Here is a 12,051-nt window from a genome sequence, read left to right as displayed (position 1 = left end):
CGATTTAGGCTGAGTTTAGCAAAGCGCGCATGCCGTTTCTTCCTCGTGCTAGCCGTCGTCAGTTAGACATACCACAAGGGATGCTTCGCTTTTCTTCTGTTACCACCAGCAGCTACCACATCGAAAATTTTCAGAGTCAAAGCATTTGTATCCATTCGGACAACATGACCTAGCCAGCCAGTCTTTATTCGCTGCACTATGCCTATGTCATCGTAAAGCCCATACAGCTCACTGTTCCATCGCCTGCGATATTCAACGTGCAAAGATCCAAAAATCTCCCGCGTAATCTCTCTTTCGAACACTCCAACGGACCCGTCATCGAGAGAATTACAAGCGTTAGCTTTGTGTTATCTTTATTCGTTGAGAGTGGACGTTACTACTCAATTGCCTACTTAGCCCATAGTAGAATTTGTTGGTAAGAGAAATTCGCCGATACCATTTCCACGCACTGAGCTTTCAGTGACCCACTGACCACGGCCCAGGGCTCTTAACGTTATCCCATTAATATCTTTTCTAAGCCCCTGTGTGTTCCTGGAAGGGCTCAGATAAGTTTTGAGTGTTCAAATCTGAAATTTCTCCAGGGATGGCAAGCTTTTAGTTTGACTGTCATGCAATTAGCCTGGAGTTTGTCGGGAGAAAGTTCAATAGATCTCAGGTGCTTTGATGGGGTAGAAGGCAGCGCTGCTTGTTAAGTAAGGCAGCTACCTTTTGTATCTTTTCTGGTATGCTTTGAATAGTTAAGTCACACTACATATTTTCAGGTGGAAATAGTTAATTTGTTGAACGTTTTACAAGCCAGTGTACCGAATACTAAAAGTTAACTGCTATTTTCTTATCTGATCACTATGTTTATTTGTATTCCAACTTCAGTGATGTAAGTAGAAGATTTTAAACATATACATATTCTTTTATTATTTTTCTTGACAACATTTTTTTTCTTTTTCTTTATATTTATCATTTATGAGCTGTCTCATGCATCACACAAACCTTACCTAAAGTTTTTACACACATAGCCACATACATTTCACAGAATCACACACACTTTGCTGAACTATTTTGCAATGAAATTTTCGGACTCAACAAAGATGTATTGCCATCAGAAGAAACTAATCAATTATATAAGTGAGAAAAGCTTTTAGAAATTTAAAAACATAAAGTAAAGAGTGAAGAGAAACAGGTGAGAGTGCATAAGCGGGATTTAGAAAGGTGAACATAGCCACAAAATTGATTGATATGAAGTTAATGTAATTTAATTTTAAAGAGTGATTGGATATGGAAAGGAATTTCCAAGTTTTTGAAGTTCAACACACTTCGGTTAAAAATTTCTGAAATTTTCGAGAGAATTCTTGTATATTAGTATTGTACTACATCATATCAGTACTATTGCATAGTTCAGCGGCTCTAAATGCTCTCTGAATGCAACCTTTGGCATGTGTTTAAAGCCGATATCATACAGCTGTGAGTCTTGGGGACTTGGATATCGTAATAAAAATAAATAAATGATAGGCGCGTACTAAGTCGACTCCGAACGGCAAATGATTTCTTATTTTTCTTTTTTATGGCAGAAATAACCTCGGAGGTTTGCCTTTACCGAGGGCGACAACTATCAGAAAAACCTGTTTTTATTATTTTGTGGTTTCATCGCAATATATATTAACTAATTCCACTTATTTTTAGAAAAATTTTACATACTACACTGTACATTGCTTATTTTTATTTGTTTAACCTTCTCACACATACATACTTGCAAGCATGTCTGTATATTTCGCTTTTGCCACAGTTTAGTCAAATAAATTACTATTCCTAACCGCAAATCAATGCAGCACAATTCAATTTAGAACAACTCGCGTTAATTCTACAACTTATATTATCTTAAAAATATAAATAAATTTTAATAAAATTTTCGATTTTGAATTCTACGCTCAAAATGCAGAGGTATGCCCAATATCTGCCCGTTAACCGGCTCGTAGCGATTTTCAAGGAAGCAGCTGATTTGCTGACGTTACTGGGTATATGAGAGCGGTTTGCTTACGAAAAATCTGAGATTGTGCTGGTGATATACGAAAATAATCAACTTAGTTACCATTCATGTTGCTTCGCTGACGTCTGAACAACGACTGATTGGAAGAGCGTAAGAATATGTGCGAAATGAACGTGCAGAATTCTTCAAATGAGCGTTCACAATTTTACGTGGCGGGTTCCAAGCCCAGCTCACAACCAGATGTCCTGCGTTGCTTCATTTCTCACATTAGCTCGCTCTCAAACGGATGTTCAGGAGCTACCCAAAGGATACTGGAGCGAAGCCCGGAAGTTAATAGCTGCTTGGAACGCATGCAGAAGAATCGTACTAGCTTCTATACTCGACCACTCATAAAACACTAAGGCTTGTAAAAGACTCGTAAAAGGAGAATCGATGCATAAATCTTTTTGTCGATTTTAAAGTTGCATTCAACAGTACGAAAAAGAGTTTCCTGTATGCCGCGATGTCTGAATTTGGTATCCCCGCAAAACTAATACGTCTATGCAAGATGACGATGCTCAATACCAGCAGCGCCGTCAGAATTGGGAAGGACCTCTCCGAGCCGTTTGATACCAAACTATGTTTCAGACAGGGTGATATGCTGTCGTGTGACTTCTATAACCTAATGCTGAAAAAGATCGTATGAGCCGCAGAACTTAATTGCTCAGGCACAATTTTTCATAAGAGCGTACAATTGCTGGCGGATGCCGAAGAGATTGACGTTTTCGGGCTTAATAACCGCGCTGTTAATTCTGCCTTTTCAAACTGGATAAAGACGCAAAGAGAATGGGTCTGGTGGTGAACGAGGACAAAACGAAGTATCTCCTGTCATCAAACAAACAGTCGGCGCACTCGCGTATCGGCCCCCACGTCACTGTTGACAGTTATAATTTCAAGTTTGTGCAAAACTTCGTTTATTTAGGAGCCAGCATTAACAGCGATAACAATGTCAGCCTTGAAATCCAACGGAGAATCTCTCTTGTCAACTAGTGCTACTTTGGACTAAGTAGGCAATTGACGAACAAAACTAACACTCTGTAAGAATCTCATCATGCCCGTTCTAACGTATGGCACAGAAGCTTGGACGATGACAATATCCGAATAGGGGTCTCTTGCAGTGTTTGAGCGAAAGATTTTGCGTTAGATTTTTAGACCTTTGCACATAGGCGACGGCGAGTATCGTAGGGGATAGAACATAACGCAGCGAATAAAGATGCAGTGGTTTCCCTTGACTATATCACGTCGTTCGAATGGAAACAAACGCTCCGGCTCTGAAAGTATTCGATGCGGTGTCAGCCGGAGGTAGCAGGGGAAAAGAAAATCTTCCTCTGGGTTGGAAAGATCAGGTGGAGAAGGACTTGGGGCTTCACTTGGTGTGTGAAACAGGCACCGGTTAGCCCGAGAAAGAAACAATTGGTGCCCTTTGTTAAGCTCGAGCAAAATCGCTTAACTGGTTATCGCGTCAACAAAGAAGAAGAGAATGGCCTAAGCCAACGGTAGCTAAAAAAGGCTGAAAATATGCTCCCTGCTTAAAGGCGCAGCATTTTAGTTACAGAGACTGAAGTCGGAATGGCTATAAGTAAAGGAAATGCTGTGAAATAAAGTCTGACGATGGTATATTCTCAAATACGCTGTACGATCTGGTGGTGAACTACAGATCAAGAAGCAGCTTAAATTGAGTTGAGTAATAAAGATGCGAGTCAGAATAAATTATGGAGGAAAGTTGAGGCTGTCGATTTCCGCATTTTATACTAAGGACACGAGATTATTAAATAACAGTTATGAAGGTGAAAATACTTGTGGAACTAGAAAGAAGACAATTTGTGGAAACGCGCTTTAGCCTAAAAAAAGAAATTCCAAAGTAAAATATTGCACCAGAATTGAAACTAATGCTTTAAAAATTTTTGCAACAAGCTGATTTCAAATATTATTTGTATCTTAAATGACCATTAAAGAGCAGCACTAAAGTGCACACATCCACTCAACTCCCTTTACGCTTTCATTATTTCCTTAGAGCAAACACAACACTGCCAAAAGCGGCTGTCAGCTTGTCACTACGATGTGGTTAATGACCCCAGTTCTGAGCCATCAGCAGCTGCAATGACCATCTTGGCGTATGCGATAACAGCAAAGGAATCGACGTTATGACTGGACACTGGCAACGACGATGAACAACGGAAACGGAAACGGAAACGGCGAATGACAGAATGGCGCACGGCTGCAGCCGGCAGCTAGCGGCAAAACGGAAGCGATGATATGACAATACGAAGCAGCAGTAGAGGTGATATAAGCAAGAGCAACACCAAAAAGCGCAAAAACAAGTTAAAGAGCCTGCCTGCCAGTATGAAGATAGTACAACGACACTGGTAGCACTGGTAACACTGGAGCTGATAGCAGCGCCAATGGTGGACAGTGCGAAGGCGAGTATTGTACAAAAAAAAAAATGAAAAATAACGCAAAAATTGTCCGCCTTGTACGCTTATACTATAAAATTTCATTTGTTAGCTGCGGGCGCTTTTCTTTTATTTAATGCGGCTGGAAAAGCATTAATGAAAATTTTATGGCACAATTCATTGTTTTTCCGCTTTTGTTGGTAAATTTTTGGTGTTTTTTTTCGGTTTTGCTGTTTTTTATTTGCTTATTTTGATGCTTAAAAGGAAAATTTGTGTATATGTATGTGTGTGTATGTATACGCGCGCGCTTATATAAAAGTATATGAAAAAAAGATGCCCAAAAAGGATTCACTAAAGCGCCGCTGTCGCCTCTAAGAGCAAAGGTATGGGCAACTTTGATGCTGAACTCTTGTTTTTCCCTTTCCCAATGTTCACATTTTGGTTGCTTTTGCTTTTAAATACCATTATTTTAGCTTTGGTATTGTTTCTGTATGCGTTGTTTTTGTAATTAGCGCGTCCGTAGCCAACGGCAGTGAAAATGGCAGCCAGCAAAGGCGGCGTACCGGAAAAGAAACGGGCAGCGGGTAGCGTATGGCAGCAAAGCAGCGTAACAGGATGCATTTTTTGTTGTTATTTTTTATTTGCAGCAGAAGCAGTGCTTTAACGCTGCTCTGGTTATTGTTGTTGTTGGTCCATCGCACACGTAATTAATAAACATTATTTGTGCTGTTAATTGTTTGTGTTGATGTTAATTTGGTTACTCGCATTTTTTCGCTTTACATCCATTTTTCTCTTTCATACTGTTTTGTTTTTGCTTTTGCATTTGCAAACCTTTCACATTCATTAACATCTCTGCTATTTTGAAATTCCAATTCGAGTGCTATTTTCACTTCCATTTAGATTTGATTTCTCTCTTTCACTAAATTTTATTTGTTTTTTGTTTTTGTTTGCAAACAGGTTGTTAATAAACGAAATATAATTAACGAAATTGGGTAGTGGTGAGTAAAGACTTTTAATGAATTAAATGATTGCTGGCAAACGACCAAACGACGTCTCGTAGACAGGAAGTGGAGGTGGAGTAATCTGTTTGATGGAGATGAAAAATGCTTGAAATGGTGCGATTCTATTTTTTCCCTTTTTTTAAATAAAATTCAAAGATATTTGAAGTTCACGGAGCTCTGGAGAATATTGAAATTTCGATTAGAACGTATGAGGGGGACACTGCTACACTACAACTATTGGATGTCATATTGGAAGGTGTAAATTATCCGAAGTTATTTAAACATTTGCCTAACGAGCGCAGGGCAGTTAAGAAGAAGGTGCTGTGATGATTCCACCTCATCCTCCCATACAGTTGATGCAAAAAGGACTTGAAGCAATCCCAAGTGTCACCGCATGGACACCAGACAATGTGCGATAAGGATTCCTACCAAATTCGAGAGTTGCAGCTTTGTTAGCCTTAGAGTCAGGCATTCCCCGATTAATTTCGAACGTACAAACAACGAACCCAAGGCGCTAATTGCCGCTTACGCAATTTAACATACAGTAATTACATAAGTAAGCAACCAATCCACTGCTTCCAAATGTGGCCACCTCCGCTACATTTCACTGCTCATGAAAGACATTTTTGAAGCATACTTTTAAGCGGCTTTTTCGACGTACTGCTTATAGGTACAAAATACCTCGATACTGATAGCTTTGGTTTGGCAGCTGAGAGAGGCAAAATGTGTTGAAATTTCTGTTCAGTAATGTTTAGCAAGTCATCCTGAATCCTTGAACGCCAGGACGATGCTTCCAAATTGCGGGAATTGACTTTGAATAAATAAATCTGTTCGCGAAGTTTACAGAGTATTGGCGTCATCATCGGCTCTTATTTCTTTCGAAATATGGAAGGAACTACCATTATCGTATATGCCTAGCGCTATCGTGCCATGCTGAGTGAATGTGTGATTTCAAAAGTTAATCAGCGAAACGTCGACGACATTTGGTTCCAACAGGACGTCGCAACTAGCCATAGATTTAAACAAATTCTCATCAAAAGTTCAAGAATTTTAGTCAAAAGTTTTACAACAAGTTTTGTAGCGGAATTTTAAAGAATATGCGCCAAAAATCATTGAAACATTTTAGCCATATCAAGCTTCCAAAAGTTTGTACCAAATACATTATTTTCCACACCTTCATCATTTAATACTTTGACAATTTGGATGAAAGCAGAGTTGAGCGAAGACAGCACAGAACGTAAATGCGCCAAAAAATGAGCAACAACTACAGTTACTTATGCATATGATTAATTATGTGAATGCGTATGAATGTATGCATGCAAGTAAGTGTGCGAAGAAAGCATTTTAATTAAAAATACTTGAAATACTTCAGAGAGGGCACTACACGAAATGAGCAGAGAATGGAGGCGAGAGAGCAGCAGTTAAGATATTCGTCGATAGTTCGAAAAATATTTGCTAGCGACTGTTTACAATGGCATGTGAAGAGTGAAAGTAGCGAAAAATGTTAATTAAATGCGAGGAGCAAAGACAACACATACACATACAAGTATGTATGTACATACACAGATAGCAGCGAATATATGTATGTAGTAAGAAATATGTATTCATGTGGCTGTATGTAATTGAATGCATTATTTGATACAGATTCATATACCCTTACGTGTACCAGATTTGCTTTACATACCTACGTATGTATGCAAATATTTATATAAAAATTTTACACTTACATATACATTTATTTTGATAAAAAATTTTCTCGTTAAAAATACGTAACTATTGGACAGCACTTGCATGCACACAAACTTACCCTTGAAGCAACACTTTTTGCTGCGCACCGCATAAATGCAAAGACAGATTAAAATCAGTATCGCGGCCAAGCAGCCACCGGCGATGCCAAGCAAATAGCTCATCTCCAGGGGTTCTGTGTCGATATGGATGCAACGCACGCGTTCGCGATGCCAATGATAGTGATGATGGATGCGGCAGATGTGGTAGGCATACCAGCGTATGTGGGTGTGCGTGAGTGTGTGTATGTGGCATGTGGCAGTTGTACGTTGATGATGCAGGTTTTATTTTTGACATTTATTATCGGCGAAATTGTGGCGGGCACGTGCACCAGAGGCATCGTCCAACAACACGGCGGTTAAAATGCATTTATTAAATCGTAGGTTGTTGTTGTTGTTTGTTGCAGTTATATATAGCCATTATTGATGGCACACACATTCATTTGTTTATTTTTTTCAGCAATGGAAAACAAATAATTTCCACGCAGCCAATTACGTAGAATGCGGCATGAAAAATGCGAAGGCGAGGAACGTGAAAAAAAGAAATATAAAAATATTTAGATTAAAAATACTTCCAAATGGCAGTAGGCGGGTTAATTTTACTAGACAAGTGAGCAGTGTGATGGGTGTGATTAATTGGTTGTCGTATGATAAATTAGCATTTGTTTCTAATATACTAAACTACATTGATATGTACAAGCAAACAGCTGCTGGCCACTTAATAAAGTCCTTTGTCAGTTTTTCGATATTTTTCTGCTAAAAAGTTACATTTTTGGCTCTAAAAAAATGCATTTGTAAGAACTTAAAAACTAATAACTAAAATACAACAAAAAAAAAAAAATAAGCTTAAACTAACTCATTATTACTAAGAAAAAAATAATAAAAAAAATAATAAAAATAAAAAGAAAACTAAATATAAATTTGTTGATTATCATCTAGAAAATAAATAAAATAAAAATTAATACAAAATTAAAAAGCTTGCAAATATGCAGTTCCAGTAACCGAATCCGGATGATACTATAAAAAGAGTGCAAATGGAAAAAGGAATGAATTTCTGTTTCTATTTAGGCAAGAGAAAAACTTTTTGGAACAATTTTGGAGCTGCCTGTAGGGCATACCATTTTTTTCTAGTTTCGAAATGTATTGTAAATATAAATGTAGTAAAATAACTATCTGCTTTTTACCAGAGATAATACCCATTATGAGTTTCATCAAAATTTATATTGATATTGCTCAGAAAATATAACCACACGTCGAGTTATATTTTTTTGATCAAAAATAGATCTTATTTTCGAGTGCTTTTTTCGCTCGAAAATAATGAATTGTTATTTGTTTGATCAGAATGGGTTTTTTATGAGTTCTATGTATTTTTGCTCAGAAGTAGTCATTATTTTTTCAGTTTAAGGCCTTTCCTTCTCCTCCTCCCATCAATACCGATGAACTTACTAGCTTTTGAAAGGAAAAAGTTAGGGACACTAAAGAGACAATGGCAAGACCGCTGGATTAACGAAACACGCGGCAGATGGATGGCTAGGTTTATAAAAGACTTACAGGGGCTTCGGCGAAGTCAATTTTTTTCAACACAAATGCTTTCGAGGCACGGATATTTCTAGAAATACCTGTTCAAAATAGGGAAAAGCGAACCGCCAAAGATGACGCTGAACACATATTCTTCCAATGCATACGTTGGGAACACGAACGTCGATCGCTGGAATGCAGTCGGTCACGACAATTGACAAGCAGCGAGGAAACGTGATCGTTGGTGTATTCACTTTCGTGATGCGTTGGAATTTTCTTTGGCACGCGGGTTTGTTCATGAACCCCTTCGCCGTAGTGAACACCATCTCTCCAGCCATATATGCGTTTGATATCCCTACGTCTACGCAGCTGAGGCTCGATGATAAGCAGCGAGGAAACCTGGGTGATGATCAGTGGTTTCGCGGAAAGAATTCTACGTGCAAAAAAGTGGGACCTGGACGTAGGCACATAGGTATAGACTTTTGTAATGAGGTGCATTAGGCATTTTCCACCTCATCCGCAAAAACGAAGAAAAAAAGCCAACTCCGAACGGCAAATGGTTTTTTTATGACGAGCTTTTTCATTGCAGAAATAAAGCTTGCTATCGCCTGCCAAAGGGCGACCACTATTAGAAAAAACTTTTTCTTCATTTGGGTGTTTCAGGCACGGAGATTCGCATGCCAACACGAATTATGGCAGTCATAAAAAATAAAGGCGGACAGACAATATATTAATATAGGTATACTAAGAAATTAATATAGTTTTTTCCCATTTTAAAACAATTAATTTCATTTTTTGTCCTCGAAAAAAATTTAAGTCTTTCAGTTTAGCGGCTAGGGTTTTATTAAATTAAGTATGAAAACCTCATAAGTCAAGCAAAATATCACTCATACGCCCCGATGTCACAGATTTTCTCAGAGATATAACAGCCGCATACGTGCGGCGCGATACATTTTGTTAAATGTTATTCCTATTAGAAAATGCCATTTAGATGGACCCATGGCCTATGGTTTTTTCTGACGCCTTATGCATTTGCTTTGACGACATAGATTCACATGAAATTCTAACGTCATATTACATTTTACCATTCGAAATACAAATGAATTCATTCAAATTGAAGTTTGATAGGTGTATAATTTTGAGATTTAGAGGTTCTTCAACTTGAATATTTTAGATGCATTTTGACATTTTTATCTGTATATTCTTTTAGAATAAAAAATACTTTTTTGGACAAAAATTTCGTATCTGATTCTAAAAAATTGGAAAGAAAAAATTTCTAAAAATGGGTTAAAAACTCTATTTCAAAATTTGGAATCGTGAATGAATTTCAAAGTTATTGTATATAATTTGATTCGAAATTTAGTAGCTCCTTAAGTGGAAGGATCTACAATTTTATCGCCTCTTCTACCGACACTTGCCTGCGAGGTGTGATCTCTATTAGAAACAACTTGTGCACTTATTTTATGTTTCGTATACAGATTAATAGAATGTTAGTCACATGCAAATTAAGTCGATTAATGATTAGACTACGCAAAGAGCCGTGAACTGCTGAGCGATGAGTTGCTGAGTGGCGTGCGGCTTATTACTGAGCATCATTTTGGAGCGGAGAGTTGTTAAAATTAGGCAACTTTCCTTGCCACATTAGCAATCGACTTTGTATATATGAAATTAATAGATCTATACTAACGTTCGACAATTGTTTATTTCTTGTTGCTCAGCGACTAAAAAACATTAAAACTGGTTCTATACCTGAGCAGCATCGCTTAACCGCTCGGAAATGCCGCTCGCAGGCAGCCAATGGCGTGAGCACTTCAATTTTGAGCCGCTAATTGCATGGCTTCGGCCTTGGATGGTCTAGTTTTTGCTCTTAGTTGTGAGATAGTATTACTCATACGCTAAGGCCACTGTTTTTTCTCCTGAAGAAATATTAAATTACTCATACGCCCTCGCGCCCTTTAAATTTCAGTAACGCCATTTGTGCATGACATTCTGTATTATTATTGTTATTATTAGCAATAATTCATATTTTTTTTGTGGCTCCAATAACTTAACTTCAACAACGCCTATATTTCTCAACTAATTATCTTGATGCAGATAAATGAAATGTGCGGGCGAACTTCAAAACGTGAACGAAAAAAGTTTATATATACACAACAAAATTTGTGCAATTTTTCTACGAAATTCATAACATAACATGCATAAACACAAACACAAATGAAAGCACGCGAATGCATGTATAAACCAGTCAGTGTGGTTGGCGTTGGGTGGGGTGGCGGTGTGCATGATGGCTCTTATCGCAAATAGAGACAAGCAAATTACAACTTAATGGTCGTTCATATGCATAAATAGTAAGCGGTGGGCATGCATAATTTTATGCATAAAAGTGAGCAAAAAAGATAAGGTAGCAGTTGAGTCGACGTCAAATCGCAAAAATTAATTTATGCAAATTAGATTAAGTTAAATTAAATTACTGTTGTAAAATGTCAATTACTAGATGTTGCTGATAAGATGTAAACAAATTAGCGATAAGCGTTTGAGTGAACGCATAGGAAAATTAAGTGTAAAATTAATTGTAGTTGTACAACAATTTGTGTGCAGGCGACATTAAACTATGCGTGCGAGGACTAATTTTTATTTGTTTAATAATGTTCCATAGTTTACGTATGCGTTGTACGACTACTTATTAATTAAGTAACATAAGGTAGTATAAAAATACAGTGCACTCGCGATAACTCGAACTAATTAAAACAGGCGCTGTTCGATTTATCGAATTTGTTCGACTTATCAATTGAGTGTGCTATGTTAAAAAAACAGTCATCGATATCGATTTTTCGATCGATTGTTGAAAATGGAAGCCAGTAGAAAATTTCTGTAGTATAGTTTCGTTATACGAATTACATTTTGGTCCATTGGCTGGATCAATGGTGTCGCATTCGGCGGCAAAAACATAGTTAAAATTAAACCATCCTCGGACTTTAATTCGATTTCGTTGGGATGTGATTGGGCATTATCAATTAGAAGAAGAGCCTTCTCAGGTAGTCCCCCATCTTTCAAATATTTTCTTACCTAAATATTAAAGTCATTTAACTTGGTTAAAAAAAATGTTTTAATGAATCTGGATTTTACCTGCGGCACGAACGAATTATGAAACCAGTCTTTGAAAATCGCCGAAGTCATCCAGGCTGATTTGGAATTTTTGTACTCCACCGGACAGTTAAAATTTTTGAAAACACGAGGATTTCTTGCTTTGTCAATAACGAGAAGTTTAAGCTTATGGTTGCCGGTAGCGTTAGTGCAAGCCATAAATTGCCTTATCTTTCTTTTTTATAAGACTT

At 37.6% G+C, this 12,051-nt stretch overlaps 1 protein-coding gene across 1 annotated transcript in view; it reads right to left on the bottom strand.

Moving 5' to 3' along the window:
- Positions 1 to 12,051, bottom strand: part of LOC129253191 (irregular chiasm C-roughest protein-like) — a 215,594-nt gene that overhangs the window by 89,557 nt on the left and 113,986 nt on the right. The window contains exon 12 of the mRNA XM_054891468.1: positions 7,222 to 7,335. Within this exon, the coding sequence (XP_054747443.1) occupies positions 7,222 to 7,335 (114 nt within the window). The remainder of the gene's footprint in view (positions 1 to 7,221; positions 7,336 to 12,051) is intronic.

This window comes from Anastrepha obliqua, chromosome 1, assembly GCF_027943255.1.
Source record: "Anastrepha obliqua isolate idAnaObli1 chromosome 1, idAnaObli1_1.0, whole genome shotgun sequence".
Lineage (NCBI taxonomy): Eukaryota > Metazoa > Arthropoda > Insecta > Diptera > Tephritidae > Anastrepha > Anastrepha obliqua.
This window is presented reverse-complemented; position numbering and strand designations above follow the sequence as displayed.